Below are 25435 nucleotides of genomic sequence, written 5' to 3' on the forward strand. Positions count from 1 at the left end.
CAAAACCTAAAGACTATGCATTGTTAACACTGTCTATTTTACAAATTTAAAATGTAAATTTGGATGTCTTTCTGCTTTGAGCAATAAATTACCATGTACACCACAGAGCAATTGAATTAAAATGATTAATTTTTAACTGTAAATCTCTTAGAATTGTAATTTCAACAACAACTGTCAAATTTTGGCATCGTGTTAAAAATAATCGAGCACCCGAGGCACGAGATATGGTACGGAGTCAATATGGGGGGAATACCAGAGGAGTGTTAGTTTGGCACAGTCTTTGTAAATTTTGAGGGTGTTAATTTTTGTGAGGGAGTTTGATTAATTAAATGGAAGTGTTAAAATGAATAATTTGTTTAGGAAAAGTTCTACAGGAGTAGTTCCACAAGCGTACGAAACGAATCATTACAGTACATAACTGAAATTTTAATTTGCTCACGGTACAATTTATAGTGTACGCGAAAGTGGGCCGTGACGTACCTGGTAGAGGTGTTGCTGCTGTTGGTGTGGGAACACGTGTTGCTGGTGCTGCTGTTGGTACCCCTGGACAGCCGGAGACGGGCTGCCGTGGCAGTGGTAGGCCCCACCGCCGTGGCAGTAGTTGCCGTTCCCACCGTACACCTTGTGCTGACGGTAGCAGCCGTAGCCGGCACCGCCGCCCGCAAAGTCGTGCGCCTGCTGCCGGTGCGGCGACACCGGGGCGTGGTGGCACGGTATGCAGCCTCGGTGCTGGTGCTGCTGCGGCTGCACCGGAGGGAGTTGGTGCGCGGGTCCGCCGCAGGTGCCGTAGTGGTGCGGGGGTGCCGCGGCTCCCGCCTGCTGCGGCGACGGCGGGACGTAGCCACCGCAGGGCTGCGCGGGGGGCGGGAGCTGCGGCGGCGGGTCCTGCTGCTGCCGGTAGCCGGCGGTGTCGGCGGCGGTCGGTGCCGGCGCTGCCGCGGGGAGCCGGGGGCTCTGGGCGTCCTTCGAGTTGTCCGCCACCTGGAAGGTGTCGGCGGTTGCAGTTGCGGTGCAGTTGACACTCACGACATTTCTGGCCACCGTCTTCAAAAGTTAAATCTAGTGACTGTCCGGTAGCCGACAAGTTTACTTTCTGAAGAAAATAGAGGTGACAGCTGTCGGCCCCTCGAACTCTTTCGACACACTCGGTTATCCGTTCGGTGTGTTCTGTGAACACCGTCACGAAGAAGAACCTTCTGTGATGTGGAATAAGTCAAGGTGTAATTTAACGATAAGACAGAGACGTTAAATAAATGTATTACGTGAACTGCATCGACAATAAGCTATCACTCTGCTGCTTAATGCTAATCACACTTATATCGGATAAATTTAACTGAGTAAATTAAACAACGGGAATTCCAGCATGGAATAACAGCAATGTGAATTAGGTTACGTTGCAACCCACCACATACATATGGCAGTGCACAGCAAAAAGTATATTTAGAGGAAGACTGTTCAACATTAGTTTAGTTGAAACTTCCTGGCAGATTAAAACGGTGTGCCGGACCGAGACTCAAACTCGGGACCTTTGCCTTTTGCGGGCAAGTGCTCTACCGACTGAGCTACCTTAGCACGACTCGCGACCCGCCCTCACAGCTGCAGAGTGAAAATCTCATTCTGGAATCATCTCCCAGGCTGTGGCTAAGCCATGTCCCTGCTATATCCTTTCTTTCGGGAGTGCTAGTTCTGCAAGGTTCGCAGGAGAGCTTCTGTCAAGCTTGGAAGGTAGGAGACAAGGTACTGGCAAAATAAAGCTATGAGGACAGGGCGTGAGTCGTGCTTGGGTAGCTCAGTTGGTAGAGCGCTTGCCTGTGAAAGGCAAAGGTCCCGAGTTCGAGTCTCGGTCCGGTACACCGTTTCAATCTGCCAGGAAGTTTCATATCACTGAACACTCTGCTGTAGAGTGAAAATTTCATTCTAGAAACACCCCCAGGCTGTGGCCAAGCCATGTCTCCGCAATATCCTTTCTTCCAGGAGTGCTAGTTCTGCAAGATTCGCAGGAGAGCTTCTGTGAAGTTTGGAAGGTAGGAGGCGAGGTACTGGCGGAAGTAAAGCTGTGAGCACAGAGGGTGAGTCGTGCGTGAGTAGCTCAGTTTGTAGAGCACTTGCCCGCAAAAGGCAAAGGTCCCGAGTTCTAGGCTCGGTCCGGCACACCATTTTAATGTGCCAGAAGTTTCATATCAGCGCACACTCCGCTGTAGAGTGAAAATCTCATTATTAATTTAGTTGTTGGACGAAGTCCATTGTGGCCACTGTCATTTCCAGACCAAGCTGAATTATTAATACGAGACTGGATATTGTGTTCCTTACATTTAAATATAAAAATACAGATAATCTTTACCTTTGATAGGAGTGTTGTTATTTATAAGGAACCATTAGCTTATTTATGAACTACATCGAGCATATTTACTTATTTATTTATTTAATTAGTTATACTTGGCAACATTTGAAAAGGGCTATCAGTAAAACTTCTGTGCAACCAAAAATCTAATGATTTTTGGCACATACCAGCTTGACAAAAATAATAACACTTCTGCTTTAAACAGAATACTTCAATGAAATCACATCTACTTACATCATAGGCCAATGGTTTGTAGATGAACATAACAATCAAGAAGAAATCCATGTTAAACGGTAGCAGACACGGTGAACATTGGTCACATGCTAGTTCGACTTTTAAAGTCGTAGTTGTGGCCTTTTTGGCTTCCTGCAAAAAGTCTTCAGAAAATGTTTTGTCACAACAGGGACCAGAACTCCTGGTCTTCAAAAAAGATATAGTGATTCACTGGAAACGGATGATCTCAACTCTGTTCTGTTTTTCTTCACAAGGCTGGAAACACATTCACATTCTGCTTTGCTATGGGGTATGGTTGGAATACATAGCATTGCTCTAGAAATTTGGCTATACTTAAGAATTTCCCCCTCCGTGAACCATGGGTTTTACCATTAGTGGAGAGGCTTGCGTGCCTCAGCGATACAGATGGCCGTACCGTAGGTGCAACCACAACGGAGGGGTATCTGTTGAGAGGCCAGACAAACGTGTGGTTCCTGAAGAGGGGCAGCAACCTTTTAAATAGTTGCAGGGGCAACAGTCTGGATGATTGACTGATCTCGCCTTGTAACACTAACCAAAACGGCCTTGCTGCTGTGGTACTGCGAACGGCTGAAAGCAAGGGAAAACTACAGCCGTAATTTTTCCCAAGGGCATGCAGCTTTACTGTATGACTAAATGATGATGGCGTCCTCTTGGGTAAAATATTCCGGAGGTAAAATAGTCCCCCATTCGGATCTCCAGGCGGGGACTACTCAAGAGGACGTCGTTATCTGGAGAAAGAAAACTGGCATTCTACGGATCGGAGCGTGAAATGTCAGATCCCATAATCGGGCAGGTAGGTTAAAAATTTAAAAAGGGAAATGGATAGGTTAAAGTCATATATAATGGGAATTAGTGAAGTTCGGTGGCAGGAGGAACAAGACTTTTGGTCAGATGAATACAAGGTCATAAATACAAAATCAAATAGGGATAATGCAGGAGTAGGTTTAATAATGAATAGAAATTAGGAATGCAGGTAAGCTACTGCAAACAGCATAGTGAACGCATTATTGTGGCCAAGATAGACATGAAGCCCATGCCTAGTACAGTAGTACAAGTTTATATGCCAACTAGCTCTGCAGATGATGAAGAAATTGATGAAATGTATGACGAGACAAAAGAAATTATTCAGGTAGTGAAGGGAGACGAAAATTTAATAGTCATGGGTGACTGGAATTCGACAGTAGGGAAAGGAAGAGAAGGAAGCATAGCAGGTGAATATGGATTGGGGGTCAGAAATGAAAGAGGAAGCCGTCTGGTAGAATTTTGCACAGAGCATATCTTAATCATAGCTAACACTTGGTTCAGGAATCACAAAAGAAGGTTGTATACATGGAAGAATCCTGGAGAAACTACAAGGTATCATATAGATTATAATTATAATGGTAAGACAGAGATTTAGGAACCAGGTTTTAAATTGTAAGACTTTTCCAGGGGCAGATGTGGACTCTGACCACAATCTATTGGTTATGAACCGTAGATTAAAACTGAAGAAACTGCAAAAAGGTGGGAATTTAAGGAGATGGGACCTGGATAAACTGACTAAACCAGAGATTGTACACAGTTTCAGGGAGGGCGTAAGGGAACAATTGACAGGAATGGGGGAAAGAAATACAGTAGAAGAAGAATGGGTAGCTCTGAGGGATGAAGTAATGAAGGCAGCTGAGGATGAAGTAGGTAAAAAGACGAGGGCTGGAAGAAATCCTTGGGTAACAGAAGAAATAATGAATTTAATTGATAAAAGGAGAAAATATAAAAATGCAGTAAATGAAGCAGGCAAAAAGGAATACAAACGTCTCAAAAATGAGATCGACAGGAAGTGCAAAATGGCTAAGCAGGGATGGCTAGAGAACAAATGTAAGGATGTAGAGGCTTATCTGATGAGGGGTAAGATAGATACTGCCTACAGGAAAATTAAAGAGACCTTTGGAGAAAAGAGAATTACTTGCATGAATATCAAGTGCTCGGATGGGAACCCAGTTCTATGCAAAGAAGGGAAAGCAGAAAGGTGGAAGGACTATATAGAGGGTTTATACAGGGACAATATTCTTGAGGACAATATTATGGAAATGAAAAAGGATGTAGATGAAGATGAAACGGGTGATATGATACTGCATGCAGAGTTTGACAGAGCACTGAAAGACCTAAGTCGAAACAAGGCCCCAGGAGAAGACAACATTCCATTAGGACTACTGGCAGCCTTGGGAAAGCCAGTCCTGACAAAACTCTACCATCTGGTGAGCAAGATGTATGAGACAGGCGAAATTCCCTCAGACTTCAAGAAGAATATAATAATTCCAATCCCAAAGAAAGCAGGTGTTGACAGATGTGAAATTTACCAAACTATCAGTTTAATAAGTCACAGCTGCAAAATACAAATGCGAATTCTTTACAGACGAATGGAAACACTGGTAGAAGCCGACCTCGGGGAAGATCAGTATGGATTCCGTAGAAATGTTGGAACACGTGAGGCAATACTGAGCCTACGACTTATCTTAGAAGAAAGATTAAGGAAAGGCAAACCTATGTTTCTAGCATTTTTAGACTTAGAGAAAGCTTTTGACAATGTTGACTGGAATGCTATCTTTTAAATTCTGAAGGTGGGAGGGGTAAAATACAGGGAGCGAAAGGCTATTTACAATTTGTACAGAAACCAGATGGCAGTTATAAGAGTCGAGGGGTATCAAACGGAAGCAGCGGTTGGGAAGGGAGTCAGACAGGATTAGAGCCTCTCCTTGATGTTATTCAATCTGTACATTGAGCAAGCAGTAAAGGAAACAAAAGAAAAATTCGGAGTAGGAATTAAAATCCATGGAGAAGAAATAAAAATTTTAAGGTTCGCCGATGACATAGTAATTCTTTCAGAGACAGCAAAGGACTTGGAAGAGCAGTTGAACAGAATGGACAGTGTCTTGAAAGGAGGGTATAAGATGAACATCAACAAAAGCAAAACGAGGATAATGGAATGCAGTCGAATTAAGTCGAATCATGCTGAGGGAATTAGATTAGCAAATGAGACACTTAAAGTAGTGAAGGAGTTTTGCTATTTGGGGAGCAAAATAACTGATGATGGTCCAAGCAGAGAGAATATAAAAGGTCGACTGGCAATGGCAAGGAAAGCTTTTCTGAAGAAGAGAAATTTGTTAACATCGAGTATAGATTTAAGTGTCAGGAAGTCGTTTCTGAAAGTATTTGTATGGAGTGTAGCCATGTATGGAAGTGAAACATGGACGGTAAATAGTTGGGACAAGAAGAGAATAGAAGCTTTTGAAATGTGGTGCTACAGAAGAATGCTGAAGATTAGATTAGATCACGTAAGTAATGAGGAGGTATTGAATAGGATTGGGGAGAAGAGGAGTTTGTGGCACAACTTGACAAGAAGAAGGGATCGCTTGGTAGGACATGTTCTGAGGCATCAAGGGATCACCAATTTAGTATTGGAAGGCAGCGTAGAGGGTAAAAATCGTAGAGGGAGACCAAGAGATGAATACACTAAGCAGATTCAGAAGGATGTAGGCTGCAATAGGTATTGGATGATGAAAAAGCTTGCAGAGGATAGAGTAGCATGGAGAGCTGCATCAAACCAGTCTCAGGACTGAAGACCACAACAACAACAACTTAAGAAATCCATCAGCTCCATGAATTGTTGATATTTGTGCCCAACATGAATCAGTTGCAGCATCTTGATTTGCAACTAAAGTGTCATCTACGCAAAGAGCTGTGAACTGCCTCTGGATCTCATTCATCACCTCATATGTAGTTTCATTCACTTCTTTGCATAACGTGATGGGAAACTTTTCCAAGAAAAAACAAATGGAAAAACATTGTCCACCTTCAATTTTGTCTAGCGCAGCAAGTCAAGCACACTTTAACACATCATCCTCGAGTCGAAACTTGTCGATGACGTAGTCGCAGGCAGCACAAAAGTACTTTCTCACTGATGAAAAGGAAGGGTATTTAACTGTATACTGGAAACAATTCGCTATGTTCGAAGTCTGAATGCCAATAACTAACTCGTCATCACTTCTTTGATTTTGAATCAAGTTGTACTCAACTTCATGCAATGAGGAGCTTTTGACAATTTTGGATTTAAACTTACGCAAATACATCAGAAATCTAATAAATAGTGAACTACTGGGGAAGAAGTCTGAAGGGCAACATTCAATTTGTCAAATACAGGAATAGTTACATGAAGGAAAGTGCAAAAGGCCTTGTTCAAGTTTGATGACATTAACATAAGCAATCTTCCCTCACATGTTGTAGCAGAAGTCTTACTTTTTAGGATGGGTCTGTCCGTCTGAAAGAATATTGTATTCTTCTAGGGGCACGTGTAGTAGCAGAATCAAGAATTCTACTCTTCTGGTACTCTCTGGATCCACTTTGTTCAACACTAGGTATTCTGAAAGATGTCAGTCTTGTGCAGATGTTTTGGGTACATAATATTACTGCCTCCTTGAAGAAAAAAGAAAAGAAAGAAAGAAGCACATCCCATTGGTCCTATAGTCTACCAAAACATCTGCATGTGTCAGAATTTTCTTTACCTCTTTATTGTGCAAGTTCTGAAATTTCTGAAGATGTTCTTTTATTTTGACACTATTCTCTAAAGAATAAAATATACCAACAAGGATCTCATCCACTTTAACCTTTTTCAGCCGCTAGATTAATCAGGTGGCAAAAACAACCTATGATGGCAATACCTGGTTGAACTGGCTTCATAACTGCTGAAACCCCATTTTTGTGCCCTATCATGGCAGGAGCATTGTCAGAGAAGGAAGCCACACAGTTTTCACTTGGTACATTACGATAATTCAGCTGTAATAACATCAGGCCACCTGTGTTTCAGCCTGTTGAGCCCCCGCCTAATGCTGGTATGGATAGCACAGCGCTCACTACTTTCTGTCATGGAATATCACAGAATGTAACAACAAGAGGATACAAACGAGCAGTCATGTCATTGCCAAAGAAAATGATCCATTCTGAAGGCACTTAATAAGTTTAGATGACGCTTTTTTTAAAATATAATGCGTGTCATTTTCGTGAGGCCACAGCTATATTTCTTTGCAAATTCTGATGTGGGAAACATCTTCCTACATAAAGCACAAGCACGATCAACCACACTTAAGGACATATTGCGTTCCACCAGAAAGGAATTAAACAGACTCTCGGCCCTAATTATGTCACTATGTATGTTTCCCGACTTGACAAAAGAAGTGTTGATTTTCTTGTTACCCTCCTTCAGTTTAACATAGCTTACTTGTTTACCACACTTCACATGATTACCAGGTGCAATATTAATATCACACCCACATAGAAAGTCAACATAATATGATTCTTTGAATGTCGGGAAGTACTGTTTCTTGCTGGATTTATTCATGAATCCTACAATAGGAATATAGTGTATAAAAATGTCCGAGAACAAATGTCTCGATACATACTGAAACACTGAAAGGAACCTGGAGCACTGAACGTCATATAAAACTATAACATAAACACTCAAGCCAGTCAAACACTTCATTGAAACGTGTCACAACACGCAAAGTCTTAAACCATTAAATGAACATAATACCAACCTCATACAAGAATATGCACACGGTGAAAAAAAACACACACACACAAACATACACATGTGAAACGAATGTAGTTAGTTCACATGTGGTCAAAAAATATAGGTTAAATCACAATAGGCGAATGGAGTGGAACAAAGAATTTGTAGAGCTGAGTCTGTCAACACCTAAGGTTCACATGAAAGAACTGTTACCCCAGCTTTAAATTCTGTTCCAATGCCAACTCAAACATCGCATGGTTAGAAGTACCAATCATATCAAAGAATGAGTTATAGACTATCTTAGACATGTCTTCAATCCATGCAAATAATCGAAAGCATGCAAGTAAGGTGATTATCGAATGTTAATGTTCCAAATTTTTGTCCACAAAGTCAGTCGCTAAAACTGTAAAATGCCACAATTTCCATAAATTTTACAGATAAACCATAAAATTTTGCAGGTTTGAATAAGTCAATGACCTGAAATATGAGAAGAGATTTATGTGGTGAAAATGGATTTTATTTTCTATAAAGACTTTGTGGAAAAATATATTTTTCATTTAACAAGAAAACAGTCATTACATTTTATGATAATGGTAAGCTCAAACTATTTCAAGAAAGTGATAAATTCTCAAACAACATGGCATCAAAAAACAGAACACTGGACAGAAGTACCACTACAATTCCACACTTTGAACGGCTATCATACCAGAACACCCCAACTCAGTTTGGATTTGGAATCATTTACCATCCAGCCTCACATGTTGTGTTGTGTTGTGGAACACAACACACAGAACTAATATAGAATACGATACATGCATATTTTCATATCCATAATTTATCTTTTAATTGTTACACTGAATTTTAGTTTTGAATTGGTGTTCCTCAATTTTAGTTATTTCTTTACAATTTTTCTGTTGTTTATGCTCACAATTCAGGAAATTGACTTTCCTAAAAAGACATCAGTCTTGTGAAAGTCAAATTTACAGAAGAAGTGAACACAATCATTAATGCTGAAGTTCTTGTAGATGAGTGTTGTAGCTTTTAGTAAGTACAAAACTCATTAAATTGAAAGACGTGACAGTAGCCCAAGAGTTCAAAAACTGGTGTTAACTGTTTCCTGTTACATGTTTGTGTGACCCATACACCAGTCCTCTATAGGTAACTTGTTGTCTTTCCTGATTTTGTGTGTTTGTAATTATGTTGCTTTAAAATATCGAATAATCTGCAATAAGACTCCTGTTGTGAAATTACTTGGATTGTAAAAATTTAATAATATCACAAATTATAATGAAGAGAAAAGTACAGGTTCAACATCAAAACTCTATAAATGTTAACACGAGTCTGACAGAAGGAGTCAGTTTGGAATAGTTTCTGGTCGGTAATACTTCTTGTATTGCATACCGTATTACGATGGTGAGACTGTACTCGAATTTATAAGTAAATTGGAATTTATGATTGTGGAAGACTGTGAATTTATATGTTCTACCTGCAATAAGGTGTCTGACAAGGTTGTGCACTATCACCTGTTATCTTTAACATATACATTGAAGAGGCTCTGAAAAAAGTAAGGGAAAATTCACAGACAGGTGTAGTAACTCATGGCCAACGAATAGATATGATAAGATATGCCGATGACATAGCTGTCCTGGCTGAAAGTGACGAAGATCTTGTAGTCCTAGTGAATAGAATGGATAAAGTTATGGGGGAAGAATATAATATGAGAATTAATAAAGCAAAAACAAAAGTAATGGCATGCGACAAAAAAGATCGAGTGAAAGTCCAAGTTCATGTAGGCAATGAACTGCTCGAACAAGATGATAAATTTACTTATCTGGGTAGTAATATTACCAGGGATGGAAGGAGCAAGGCAGAAGCGAGAAGTAGAATTGCTCAAGCAAAGGCTGCTTTTAACAAGAAGAAAAACATCTTAACATCTAAGAGCATCAGCCTTGAAATCAGGAAAAGATTTTTGAAACCGTATGTGTGGAGTGTGGCATGCTATGGGTGTGAAACGTGGACTCTCAGGACAGAGGAAGACCAGAAGCTAAATTCTTTTGAAATGTGGTGCTATAGACGCATGCTCAAAATAAAATGTATCGACAAGGTCACAAACGAAGTGGTTCTGGAAAGAGCAGGTGAGAAGAGAAGTTTCTGGAGTTTCATTGTTAAAAGAAGAGTGCAATTTACAGGCCATCTACTAAGACATAAAGGGCTCCTGAACACAATCATAGAGGGATATGTCAAGGGAAAAAGACCACGAGGAAGCCACGACTGAGGTACATGGATCAAATCGTGAAAGATGTGGGATTAACACCTATAAAGAAATGAAGAGAAAAGCTGAAAGACGCACAGAATGGAGACAAGCTGCCATTGTAGCTGTTGCAAACCAATCCTTGCATTGACCACTACAAAAGTAGAAGAAGAAGACCTGCAATAAATTAATCGGGAGATTTATAAATTCTGAGCCAGGTTATTTCTTTGAAATCAGTATCCTAACTTGTTTATTCAACATGCAAGTAAATACGGTTTTTATAACAATTCTGACAATATCTGCTTCATCGCTCGTACACGGTGATACATATTGGGACATGTTATCGACAAAATAATCTGTCGAATTAAATTTTGTACAATGTTTTGAAGTTTAGTGACGAGAAGACAAAACACGGGAAGATACACGAAGAGATCGCGCCACCCACCTCGCTGAGGTACTGCAGCATGTCGTCCGGGATGACGAGCTTGTTCTCGACCATCTCGCCCTCGGCCACCTCGTCGAGCACCACCTCCTGGTTGGGGTGCAGCTCCCGCGGAGGGATGGGCGGCAGTATGGCGGAAGCCGGGCGCGAAGGGGGTGGCGGTGGCCGCTGGAGCTGCTCGGGGGGCGGACCGACAGGCGTGCAGGACTGGGGTGGCGCCCCCGTACCACAGCCGGGCGGCCGAGCGGCGGGGACTGCGGATGCGGTCGCAGTGGGTGGCTGTGCGCACCCACCACCCGCGTGTGCCAGGAACTGCTGCTGCTGCAGTGACATGTTCTGCGTCTGCAATGGGGCGGGTAGTGGTGTTCGAGTGAGACACGACTCGTAACTGGCTTATCGGGATAGTGATTTGGTGAAATAAGCAATTCCAAATTTATAGAGAGGTACACAATATGTGTCTCTAGGGAAATTTGTGATACATCATATTATGTACTATGTCAATGTATGAAACAACTGTTTCTTTTGAATTTCTTGAGGCAAATGCAGAAAATATGTGTGAAATAGTGGAAAAGACTAAAAAAATTTAAAATTCCCAGAATTCCAAAATATTAGTGTGTTTTTCCCAGTTTTCTCTCGGATAAAAATATTCACGGTTGTTGCGGTGTGTATACACCCAGGACATAGGCCAGAATGTCATTCTGATTCTTTGCAACACATTTTTTTTAAAGGTACATGAACTGAAATTCGTATTTGGACACGTCTTAACACAGCTGGTACCCAGCTCAAGGACAAGGAAATTGTCATCACCAGGATGGAGCTCCAACACAGTTTATTCACACATAAGAGTTCCCCGACGAACAATTTTGACGCCACACTTCAGTAACGTGTTAAGGAAGCTTTTTGAAGGACATATCCTACCAGATACATAACTTTTACAGGTAAGTATTCAATACCAGGGTGTATAAGTGGATGAGGAAAAAAAAAATCCCAGATTTTTCCTGGATTTCACAGTTAAAAATGCACTTCCTCCTGGATGAAAGTACACTTTTTCCTTTCTTCATACCTGTAAAACTTATCAATCCATTGAATCATTACAGTTTTATACAACAGTGTAGAATTTCCCGGCACCTAACAAAAAAAGGGGGAAAAAACATGTTTTGGAAAGATCTGTGATTTGCAGCAATGTGTAAGCTGCATATTTTTGTAGTATGAAAGTGTAAATTCGAATTCCACCAAACACCACATGTTACTTTCTGAAGCACTTAAATCGAGATTGCGATGGGCTTTTGTAAGCCAGTCATATCTCTCGTTATGTGATCTCACCAGTTGATGACCACAGATATTCAGAGCGTAGGACACTCGATTAATCAGCCAATAGCAACATCACTGTTAAGTAGCGCAACCATACAAATACGAAAAGTTAACGGTTTTAAATTAATATACATAGTATTGCTACAAGAACATTAGAGCTTTCACATATAATATTGGTCTCTACGATTAATAAGCTGCAAGACAATCTAAGCTTTCACATATAAGGTTCATCTTTTTTGCGCGTGTTACACATTAAGATACAGCACACAAATGTGCCAGTAAAATTTTTAATAACGACATAAACATCTTATCGTCTGGGCTCGAAATTCTTCTAATAGTCATCCTCAAAGAGTTGATTTTAAATCGGTCAAACGCTCTGTGGTACAAGAAATTCATCACACATAGCTCATCTTGCGTAAAAGAAAAGTTGCTTTGAAAGTAACACTTTTCAAATCACCAAACACAATATCTTCCCACGACCTGTTAGAACTAGGTTTATTTCAGTAGTTGGCAGAGAGCACCAGAAAACAGGCATCACTGAGCTCGCTCAGCTACGATGACGCAGGACGCCCGTATGTTCGTACACATAAAATATTAAAAGATCTTGCATTACGTCATAAAAGAAACGAGACATCAGATGATACTTCAAGAGCATCAGAATTTTGTTAACCATACTAAAAAGCATAATTTGGCTTAAAGTGCACATTTGTATGTCTAGATTCGGATGTAAATTTTCTTGGAGTACCAGTACTGTATGTGGTATCTCATGTTTGGTTCGTTACTATGGCATAATGACATACATGCTAGAAAATAAAAATGTGCACTTGAAATGTAGTGACCAGTTGAAACTAGCCAAATAAATGGACTGCCTCAGTGGAAAAAATTAATAAAAGCCAAATTTCTTTAGCAGACCGACAAAAATAGCTTCATTGTTCTGCAAGGCAATTAATGCTAAACTGTCAGAAAGGTGCAAATAAACCAAAATCTGAAACTTATTTTGTTGTTGTTGTTGAAGTTGTGGTCTTCAGTCCTGAGACTGGTTTGATGCAGCTCTCCATGCTACTCTATCCCGTGCAAGCTTCTTCATCTCCCAGTACCTACTGCAGCCTACATCCCTCTGAATCTGCTTAGTGTATTCATCTCTTGGTCTCCCACTACGATTTTTACGCTCCACGCCGCCCTCCGATACTAAATTGGTGATCCCTCAATGTCTCAGAACATGTCCTACCAACCGATCCCTTCTTCTAGTCAAGTTGTGCCACAAACTTCTCTTCTCCCCAATCCAATTCAACACCTCCTCATTAGTTATGTGATCTACCCATCTAATCTTCAGCATTCTTCTGTAGCACCACATTTCGAAAGATTCTATTCTCTTCTTGTCTAAACTATTTATCATCCATGTTTCACTTCCATACATGGCTACACTCCATACAAATACTTTCAGAAACGACTTCCTGACACTTACATCAATACTCGATGTTAACAAATTTCTCTTCTTCAGAAAAGCTTTCCTTGCCATTGCCAGTCTGCATTTTATATCCTCTCTACTTTGACCACCATCAGTTATTTTGCTCCCCAAATACCAAAACTCCTTTACTACTTTAAGTGTCTCATTTCCTAATCTAATTCCCTCAGCATCACCCAACTTAATTCGACTACATTCCATTATCCTCGTTTTGCTTTTGTTGATGTTCATCTTATATCCTCCTTTCAAGTCACTGTCCATTCCGTTCAACTGCCCTTCCAAGTCCTTTGCTGTCTCTGACATAATTACAATGTCATCGGCAAACGTCAAAGTTTTTATTTCTTCTTCATGGATTTTAATACCGACTCCGAATTTTTCTTTTGTTTCCTTTACTGCTTGCTCAATATACAGATTGAATAACATCTGGGAGAGGCAACAACGCTGTCTCACTCCTTTCCCAACCACTGCTTCCCTTTGATGTCCCTCGACTCTTATAACTGCCATCTGGTTTCTGTACAAATTGTAAATAGCCTTTCGCTCCCTTTAGAATTTGAAAGAGAATATTCCAGTCAACATTGTCAAAAGCTTTCTCTAAGTCTACAAATGCTAGAAATGTAGGTTTGCCTTTCCTTAATCTTTCTTCTAAGATAAGTCGTAATGTCAGTATCGCCTCACGTGTTCCAACATTTCTTCGAAATCCAAACTGATCTTCCCCCAGGTCGGCTTCTACCAGTTTTTCCATTCGTCTATAAAGAATTTGCGTTAGTATTTTGCAGCTGTGACTTATTAAACTGACATTTCGGTAATTTTCACATCTGTCAACACCTGCTTTTTTTGAGATTGGAATTATTACATTCTTCTTTAAGTCTGAGGGTATTTCGCCTGCCTCATACATCTTGCTCACCAGATGGTAGAGTTTTGTCAGGACTGGCTCTCCCAAGGCCGTCAGTAGTTCTAATGGAATGTTGTTTACTCCCGGGGCCTTGTTTCGACTCGAGTCTTTCAGTGCTCTGTCAAACTCTTCACACAGTATCGTATTTCCCATTTCATCTTCATCTACATCCTCTTCCATTTCCATAATATCGTCCTCAAGTACATCGCCCTTGTACAGACCCTCTATATACTCTTTCCACCTTTCTGCTTTCCCTTCTTTGCTTAGAACTCAGTTTCCATCTGAGCTCTTGATATTCATTCAAGTAGTTCTCTTTTCTCCAAAGGTCTCTTTGATTTTCCTGTAGGCAGTATCTATCTTGCCCCTAGTGAGATAAGTCTTACATTTGTCCTCTACCCATTCCTGCTTAGCCATTTTGCACTTCCTGCCGATCTCATTTTTAAGACATTTGTGTTCCTTTTTGCCTGCTTCATTTAATCATTTTTATATTTTCTCCTTTCATCAATTAAATTCGATATTTCTTCTGTTACCCAAGGATTTCTACTAGCCCTCGTCTTTTTACCTACTTGATCCTTTGCTGCCTTCACTACTTCATCCCTCAGAGCTACCCATTCTTCTTCTACTGTATTTCTTTCGCCCTTTCCTGTCAATTGTTCCCTTATGCTCTCCCTGAAACTCTGTACAACCTCTGGTTTAGTCAGTTTATCCACGTCCCATCTCCTTAAATTCCCACCTTTTTTCACTTTCTTCAGTTCTAATCTACAGTTCATAACCAATAGATTGTGGTCAGAGTCCACATCTGCCCCTGGGAATGTCTTACAATTTAAAACCTGGTTCCTAAATCTCTGTCTTACCATTATAATTATAATCTATCTGATACCTTCTAGTATCTCCAGGATTCTTCCATGTATACAACGTTCTTTCATGATTCTTGAACCAAGGTTAGCTATGATTAAGTTATGCTCTGTGCAAAATTCTACCAGATGGCTTCCTCTTTCATTTCTTACCCCCAATCCATATTCACCTGCTATGTTTCCTTCTCTCCCTTTTCCTACTCTAGAATTCCAGTCACACATGACTATTAAATTTTTGTCTCCCTTCACTACCTGAATAATTTCTTTTATCTTATCACACATTTCATCAATTTCTTCATCATCTGCAGAGCTAGTTGGCATATAAACTTGTACTGCTGTAGTAGGCATGGACCTCGTGTTTATCTTGGCCACAATAATGTGTTCACTATGCTGTTTGAAGTAGCTTACCCACACTCCTATTTTTTATTCATTATTAAACCTACTGCTGCATTATCCCTAGTTGATTTTGTATTTATACCCCTGTATTCACCTGACCAAAAGTCTTGTTCCTCCTGCCACCAAAGATCACTAATTCACACTATATCTAACTTTAACCTATCCATTTTCCTTTTTAAATTTTCTAACCTACCTGCCCGATTAAGGGATCGGGCATTCCACACTCTGATCCGTAGAACGTCAGTTTTCTTTCTCCTGATAACGATGTCCTCCTGAGTAGTCCCCACCCGGAGATCTGAATGGTGGACTATTTTACCTCCGGAATATTTTACCCAAGAGGACGCCATCATCATTTAACCATACAGTAAAGCTGCATGCCTTCCGGAAAAATTACCGCTGGAGTTTTGGCATTTCCCCTTGCTTTCAGCCGTTTGCAGTACCAGCACAGCAAGACAATTTTGGTTAGTGTTACAAGGCGAGATCAGTCAATCATCCAGACTGTTGCCCCTGCAACTACTGGTAAGGCTGCTGCCCCTCTTCAGGAACCACACGTTTGTCTGGCCTCTCAACAGATACCCCTCCGTTGTGGTTGCACCTACGGTACGGCCATCTGTATCGCTGAGGCATGCAAGCCTCCCCACCAATGGCAAGGTCCAGGGTTCAAGGCGGGAGGGGGGGGGGGGGGGGGACAGGTTCACTTGTCCTGCGTTTATTCTCCGGCGGTTAGGCATTATTACATGTTCGTTCAATGTGTTTTCCGCGTCACTCCCAGATTAGAACTTATAAGTGCCTGCTAGCTGGGGACTGTACAACTGGCCCTTACTAGTGTAATGGTCAACCACGCTTCTGTAGCCAGAAGCGGAAGAAGGTAGTATTCGTACGCGACTCAACTGTGCACACTCATGAGCCCACTCGCAACTGCTCAAACGAATCTACTGTAAATAGTTGTGATGTCACGCTCATCGGAAGCAATTTGTTGTTCGTTCTGCAACATTGCATAGTCTGACTAAAGCTTTTGATACATTTTGCTGTTAGCAGACATTTCTATGGGCACTTTGGTTTGTTATTGTATATGGTGCATTTACTTTGAAACATAAGTTTTACTTTAGTTTTTTTCTCTTGTTCGTGTTTTATTGCAGCAGTATTATTCTGAAGTACCGGGATACAGTAATATCCTTTGTTAGAACATTGGTTCTTACCAGTCAAAATTACAAGAATCTAACGGAAAACTACAACTATGAAAAATTCCCAGAATTCTGAAACATTCCTGGGTTTTTCCCAGTTTTCTCCCGAATGAAAAAATTCCCGGGTTTTTCCCTGATCTCCCAGTTGTCTCGGGTCATATACACCCCGAATACACAATATACTGTTTCGATGTAAGTGATTTCTCAGACACACCGTGCATATAGTGTTCCACATACTTTTGTGGTGACAAAATACTACTTTAGTAATGCCCTCGGTACAGTTCTTCCACTCACCTGCACGACGAGATTGGAGGTGCAGTAAGAGCTGTGCAGCCGATGCTGGTGGCTGTGGCTGCAGCTGTTGGTGCTCAGCTGCGAGGAGCGGCGAGAACTGCCTGGCGAGATGGGGTCGTACAGCGAGCCGCCTCCGCCCCCGCCGCCACCCCCGGTACCCGCCGGCCTCAGGCAGGATGCGGCAGACATCTGCGAAAGTGGAGTGGACCGTACTCGTAAGAGTCACATGTAGGTAGTAATGTAGCTGACAATACTGGCTGGTAGTGAAGAACACAATATCCAACGGTGAATAACTTGATACGGTGTGTATATTTTCATACTGATGTTAATTTACTAACAAAATACACTTCATTTTGACATGCTGAGCTGTAATTAAATTTCTGTATGTTTTATATTTAAGTAGCAATCTATCTTTTCCAACATTGCAATATAACATTTTTACCTTTCATTAATAGGTACAGGTAAATGAAGGCATTCATTTCAGTAACTTTTAAATAAACTTTCAGGAACAGCAATAATGTTATTTAGAAAATTCATCTACACAAAATTGTAAAGAATGACATAAAATCATTAACATCAATTTTGGAATAATTTAGATGTAAAATTACCATTAAAAAAAACATTTTGTGATTGACAACTTTAATGTATTTCATAGATCATTTTTTGATATTGACAAATAGCTGTTCTTTCACTGAGATTTAATCACTCATAAACATCACAAAAAGTTAACAAGCCTTTGTAAAATAACATTTTATGAGCACTGTATTGTGTAAACATGGCACTGGATTTTTCACAAGCTGACATGTGAGTGGAAGAAGTTAACTGTAAAGATATTTGTAACAAAGTTTTACACCTGGAAATGGATAAAAGAGATCTAATCAAAAAAATGTGCCAGGTTACTAATTTATGACAGTAAACTTGCAACAGTTTATCCTAAATTCAAGTTAAGTAAATTGTATTTTATTATTGTTTAACAATCCCAGTATCACTCCCATCAGTTTGGTGATATATCTGGGTGGTCTAGCCAAGAAAAATCACCTGCAAATTAGTGCTACGCATACATGAAATTGCATTACATCAGAAGGTAAAGCTCTCAATGAGAATACTCTCTACAGAAAACAACAGCGTCGACAAGACAACGAGCGACCACTACTGTTCCTTTCACCGGAATGTAATGACCGACCACTACTGTTCCTTTCACCGAATTTCTTATCTTGCTTTTGCTTTAGCAAGAAATTATCTTGCTGCAGAGCAGAACTTTTCTCTATATTTTTAGCACATTTTAGTAATTTTTTGTTTATAAATTTTCTAATCAGCATTCTGTAAACTATGTACTGGCTCATTCCATAACGGAGTAACTTCGCCCCAGATGGTCCCACAGAACGTGATAAATAATTAAACAAGCACAGAACAGCTAGTTAATTCTCTGTTTACCTCTACCCTTCTTCAGCTGTTATTTGCAATGTAGGAAAATATAGATTGCTACTTACCGTAAAGAAGACATGTCAAGTTGCAGACAGGCACGACTGAAGGACTCTGACATTTAGATTTCGGCGACAGCCTTCATCAGTAAAGAGAGAGAGAGAGAGAGAGAGAGAGACACACACACACACACACACACACACACACACACACACACACACACACACACACACAAAAATCTTGAGCCAAGATGCTGGAGTTGGCGGTTGTGTGTGTGTGAGGTGTGCTTGCTTTGTGTAAATTGTATGAAAGATGAGATGTTTATATCAGTTTGTAAACAAAAATGATATTAATAACTTTAAAAAAGAATACTAAATAACTTGCCACAGAAGTCTGTTTCAAATTGTTACACTACGATTCAGAAAGTAAGAGTTACACAAACTGTCGAAATATTGCAAACGAGTATGCATCTGTGACCATTTGTCCCGGACTCCATTCATTTATGTATTTTGCAGGTAGAGTACCACGTTGGCGATCTGATGTGCTATTCTAATAAAAGTTTAAGTCACGTCGAGCAGAACTATTTTATTAGCGTCTTTACTCTTGCACCGGTATCACGGGACCGAAAGTCGGCCCCGAATGAGCTAAGTTAATATTTGTTTTGAGCTCGTAAGGTGTCACTGTGGAAACTATGTTAATGCACCAGGTATGCAGTTAACTCTGCTAAAGGGAGCTCAGATGTAAGAGTTACGAAATACGAAATATTTGTTTACAGCAGAAGTCCGTGTGCATTATATTAAAAACTTTCAGGTTTTGGTACATAAGAGACCGAATCTGGTCGGACTTTTACTCGTTTATTTTTGTACCGATACAGAGGAGCTGCTACCGCCACAGTACAACAAGTCTGACCGAGTAAGACACCTTTGGCACTCACCTGAGAAGCTCGGCTGCTCCTGCGGCTGACGTCGCCGGACTTCATGCTGCCGTAGTAGGTGCTGACTGTGGAGTTGCTGTCGCGGCGCGAGCAGCCGGCCTGCACCGCATCTGCGAGCTGCGTCTGCAGCAGGGCGGTGCTGCCGGACCGCCCCCCGCCCCCGCCGCCGCAGCCGCCCTCCACCTTGAGGTCGACGATGCGCCGGCTGAGGTCGCCCAGGAGGGGGCTGCTGCCGATGCTGCACTTGCGCGGACCTGCACGGTGTAGTGCAAGTAGTAAACGACTGGCTGCACATTTTCAGTGCCCGACACGACACATTATTACGACACGTACGACTTACTGCAACTCATTACTTGCGTGTCATTTATAAAAAGTATATATATGTATGAAAATGAAATGCATTTATGAACTCAGTCTAGACCCAAATCATCTTAATTCAAGAGTATTGCACAGATTTGATCATTTCTTTATGTAGTTTGTACTATTGGGATGTTTCATTACCAAAATACATTTGGAATTATCATTAACACCTTCATCATCATCATCATTAATCACTACAGCATTTCTAGAATAACAAAAAAACGTAACTAACTTAAGTCAGTTTTTTAACTATATGTAAACATTAATGTTGAGATACCCGAATATCTTTAATGTGACACCTTTGGTGAAATTTATTAACAACTGTTCTGTCTAGACTAGCATGTAAGACATGACAGTTGGCCCACACATTAGCAAGGATTTTAGTAGTGTGAACGGACTACAAATAAAATATTTCAGAACGGCACCGGCAGCCTGTCACATTTCATCCAGTAATGCGTACGAAATTAATCGGAACCGTTTTACCGGAAAATTAAAAATTTGCGTACAAAATTAGTTACTTGCAAGATGCAGAAAGGAAGTGTAAACGAGGCAAGAAACTTACTGCCGACCCCAGCCAGTGTGGGGAGTGCAGGAACGCCCTTGGCGTGCATGCGGGACTCGAGTCTGCTGCGGGCAGAATGCACCGTCGAGCCGAGACCACCGCCGCCGCCGCCGCCGCTGCCACCGACTCCGTCTCCTCCTACCGTCACCTGCAGGCCCACCGATACCGGTGGCAGCTGAAAAAAGATATACGCCATTTCCAGTGGGCTGGCAATCTCATTTCAGAGTGATCTTTATTTACTAATATTAATCTCCAGTCCGTTAAGTTGAGAGCTAATTATCTTCCGTACAACTACATTTAATAAAGACCTTATAAACTACAACATTAGCCACAAATGGAGAGTCAATAGCACCTTTCCTCATCACAAAGTGGGGAACACACAAAGATGTAGAATGTTTTAGTCGCTAGTGAAGCTTACGGGTCGTACGGTCACGGTCCATTAAACTTTACTGTCGCCGACATTTCACTCGCAGCTGCCTCGGACACTTTCAGAGGCACTCGCAGTATCGCCAACTCGCCACAACTCTGCAGTACCGGGAGCACCTCTAAAAATGTCCGACACAGCTCTTGACAAAACATTACGAACAATAAGCAATAATCAGGAACAATACACAACAATATATCAGCATTATTTTTAATTATAAGTTAATGTGTGTAATTTTCATTATGTTTTATATATCTCACACAGAGAGATTTTTATGTACAGTATGAGAGCTGTGTCCAACAAGTCAGCCATTAAGAGTTAATCAAACAGTCATAGTTCGATTCTTTATGCTTTAGCACAGAAGTCAATTTCATATCTGTTTGTAAAGGTTTTGTGAAAATATATTAGGATCTCATTAAACTATAATCAAAATTGGAAGTACGAGACACATCACTTTTATTAGAGTGCCAAATTTATGTCCCACCGATTTACATACAGGGCAACGGTAGATGCAGCAAACAGATTTGGACTCGCATATTGTCGGTGTGATAGTGGATCTACACAGTCCTTAATGAGACCGCCAACTACGTTTGACATCAGTGGGCAATAACCGCTCACATAAGTGAGGGGAGGGTATTAAGGGTGGGGGAACACGGAAAACAATGCAGTCGTAGTCACGATGCGCAAACGGAGGGATCTATCTGATGTCCCAAAGGGCACGATCATCGGCTTTCGTACCGAGGGTGGAAGAATTTCCGAAACGGCTAAGTTTGCAAACTGTCTGCATGCCACCACAGTTGAAGTATACCATGTATGGCAGAATGGCAGCACAGAGGCAACACGGGCTACAGATGACAGGGGCGAACAGCAGCCGCAGAGATAAGTACTGGTGAACAGTCGTGCAACTGTCGAGTAACTGACCACCGAGACGAACCGAGGAACTACCGACAGGGTCTGCTCGGCACCCGTTCGGTGAATGTTGCCGCGTACGGGCCTCCACAGCTGGCGCCCGTTTCGTGCACCCGTGATGACTGCTGTTCATTGACGGTGAAGGCTGGAATTTGCGTGCCAATACCGCAACGGGATGTCCACTGAGAACCGACAGGTGGCCTTCTCAGATGAATCGCATTTTATGCTCCGTCGGACAGACGGCTGTCAGTGTGTACGGCCATGTAACAATCGTGAAAATGGTTCGGTGAGAAGAGTGAGGCGTAGTGCCTTATAATGATCCTCCCTTGGAGGCGGTTAAGTGGGAGATGTGTGTCAGAGCTGGATAGTGACAGATGGTGACGCGAGACTGGACGCGCACGTAGTTTATGTATCAGCCGATAGAGGACAATGTTGGATAGGGGACTGTGATTGTGCCCACTAGAGTGCACTAAAGTAATATAATGTTTTTAATAAACTGTTCTAGTATTTTCATAAAGTGTAATTATGTCTTTTTGTGTATGTAAAATATTGTAAATGTGTTTTAGCAGTATGAATGATGCATGAGTGTGGTTTAATGTTAATATGAAGATAATTGTTTAACGAATTGTGTAGTAGGATTTATTATGGTAACATTTCGAAGATGGATGTGGACAAAGGGGATTTTTGTAAAATAGATTTGTAAAGTAAGTTTATGGTAAATAGAAAGTTAATTCAGGTATAAATAACAATAGTAAATAACTTTATCCATAAGCAAAACTTCAGCATATTAGATAATTACGTCGGTATAAAGTGCAGTCATTAGGTTTACTATTTTGCGATTGGTTATTGATGAAAAGCGCAGATTTACGCAGGAGAATGTTGTTTCGGTATTGGCTGTTGAGTAAACTGACCAATGGTAAAGCAGTATTCGTCGCGCGCCTTTCTCTGCTGGTAGGGTATTCTAGAGAGGAGTGGGAGCCTAGCCATGAAACAGTTCGGACGTGTGTAGTAGTAGTTCCGATGGAAACGATAAGTTGCCGGTCTAGCAGTGTTTCATATATCAAAAGTGTGGTAAAGTGACGGCATAATTCTTCCGATGGGCATGTAGAAATTTCAGAATTTTTAAGGGAATTTTGTGATGAGAAAAGACATATATTCCATGTGGCATATTGAGCAGGTTGGTGTCTAAAATGTGTGACTGCATTTGGTACCAACAGACTTAATATTTGGCGAGGATTCTCAATCAAAAATGATCCATATTTTCGTAGCTATTATGTTTTCGGGAAATGCAATACCATAAACTTGCTAACTTGAGTGAAAGGGATTGTGAGTGACTGTGTTAAGACTAGCACGGGCTTCGCAGTGATACTTGTTTACCTAAGTTTCAGAATATATTATCTGAGGACAAAACTTCCAACCTTTCATTTCGTGTGAAAACTTTCCCCCAAAACGTAGATTAGTGACTTTAATTGCAGCATGGTTCACGTCGAAAGTACCGTAGGTTTTACTCGGCTTCCCTACTGATGATATGCTGATACAATGTTCACAGGTAGGTGCAGGTATGTTGTAAAGGGATGGAAAGAACCGCACCGCCGCAAGAGGAGGCATTACACGCTGAGGAATGTGTTCACGGTGTTCCCTGGTAATCTCGTCATCCTGAAAGGCACAAGGGATCGACACAAGTATGCGTATCCTACGTGCAGGACAATGCAATGTGCCACACAGTTCCTAGCGTACTTCTGTACTCCCCTGGCCACCTAATTCCCCAGATTTAAACCAATTCACTCTCTTCGTGCACGTCTCGCAGTGGTCCGCTCTGCGAAAGGTGGTTTTCAGGATTCTAACAGGTGGTCATATTAATATGACAGGGTATGTTACAAGCTGCTAAGTAAAATTCCACAAATTTGTTACCTTTTTTCTACCGTTTTTACTTAATTTATGCTGTGGTCTGAGTTTCACTAGTGAAGCAGTAAGGTAAAAAGTTAAACAGCGCTTCGGTATGCGTGATCTCGTCAGAGGTGGTAGGCTGTTGCCTTCTTCTGACTTTGAATAGGCATTCCCAGCCAGTCTACGGTTTAACAGGGATTCCGAGCCTCAGTGCAACTTGGCACTTTTCACGTGACAAACATTGCCGCAGGAGAGAGAAGCCATGAATGAAAGAAAAACCTCCTACAATTGACCGAGGACTGAACTTGAGACCTTTGATTTGTAGTCTGGCACTTTACCACTAAGCCACCCAGGGCTGTAAAGAAACAACAGGCAAATAGAAATAAAAATTGTAAATTCATTCAGATATATTGGTAGTGGGGTGGTTACAAGGCTAATGAGTGTCATGCAAATTTGTCCATGACTTTTATAAATTCTGTACGTTTTCTTGTATTTTTTGTGTGTGTGTGTGTGTGTGTGTGTGTGTGTGTGTGTGTGTGTGTGTGTGTGTGTGTGTGTTTTTTCCTGAAATTTACAGGTAGCATACAAAAAAATTTAATAGGCACTGTTGACACTTGACATAGGGCAAGCAGGAATTCATGTAAAAACATTGATACATACGATTTAGTACTTATAGTAATGAATACCTAAGTGTCTCACTGACCTAAGTACTGTTAATTATTATTACTACAAAATAGTATTTTGTTTTGTATTTATACACGGTGTACATAAAATCCGGGAACACTTTCCATTATTTATCACACAAGAACCAAATACTGTACAGATATACATATGGCATTTTGAAGAGAAACCCTGAAAGTTTTTTTTTTCACGTATACTGCCACAGCGTAGTTTGGTAATTTTCCGATAGTCAGCGCTAGTCGTAAACGTGGCCGTGCTACAGAAGGGGACAGCTGTTTCGTGAAATGGCCTCCCTCATCACCAGATCTCACTCCTTGTGACTCTTTTCTGTGGGGACACACTAAGGTTCTGGTGTGTGTACCGCCTCTACCACACGATGTAGCAGAGCTCCGGGAGAGAATATGGCAAGCGAATGCCACAGTCGACGATGCTGTACTGGGACGGGTACGGCAAGAATTCGATTACCGTACTGGCGTCTGCCGGGTCACTCGTGGTTCGGAAATCGAATGTTTGTAAATAATAACTTTCAGAGTTTCTCTTCAAAATGCAATATGTATGACATCTGTACAATGTTCAGTTCTTGTGCAATCAATAATTGAATGTGTTCCCGGACTTTATGTACGCCCTGTATTTTATAAATTAGCATCAAGAAATTAACCGAAATACTGCTTCCAAGGATAACAATACATTAAAAGTAGTTAGTGTTTCTTTACTGGTGCAGAATCCCAAAGGTAATTACTAATAGGTATTGTTGTTGAAGGAATAAGGGGAGAAGGTGCCATCGAAGATGGTGTACATGTGTAACTGATGATCTAAAGAGAATAAGTAAAGGCTGCAGTTTCACAGAATCATGAATTACTAAATCTCCTATTACATTAATTGAGGTTTAATGAATTTTTTTTACCAACATGCAACAAACTAATTTTGGTGTGCTAGTTGAATTCAATGTCTTTGAGATTGAACTACTTAAGAATTGAAGAATTATGAAAAAAACATTGCAAAATAATTGGCACTTGTTATCTGACTGAT

The 25435-nt window shown here is 41.0% G+C and overlaps 1 protein-coding gene across 1 annotated transcript in view; it reads right to left on the reverse strand.

Annotated features, from left to right (window-relative positions):
* The window catches only part of LOC126428019 (transcriptional activator cubitus interruptus), a gene marked incomplete at its 5' end in the record, with an annotated part of 197882 nt that overhangs the window by 6631 nt on the left and 165816 nt on the right, over positions 1 to 25435 (reverse strand). Inside the window, 5 exons of the mRNA XM_050089899.1 lie at positions 481 to 981; positions 10835 to 11173; positions 17228 to 17416; positions 19584 to 19837; positions 20506 to 20680. Of these exons, the coding sequence (XP_049945856.1) occupies positions 481 to 981; positions 10835 to 11173; positions 17228 to 17416; positions 19584 to 19837; positions 20506 to 20680 (1458 nt within the window). The remainder of the gene's footprint in view (positions 1 to 480; positions 982 to 10834; positions 11174 to 17227; positions 17417 to 19583; positions 19838 to 20505; positions 20681 to 25435) is intronic.

The sequence above is a fragment of the Schistocerca serialis genome, chromosome 12 (assembly GCF_023864345.2).
Source record: "Schistocerca serialis cubense isolate TAMUIC-IGC-003099 chromosome 12, iqSchSeri2.2, whole genome shotgun sequence".
Taxonomy (NCBI): domain Eukaryota; kingdom Metazoa; phylum Arthropoda; class Insecta; order Orthoptera; family Acrididae; genus Schistocerca; species Schistocerca serialis.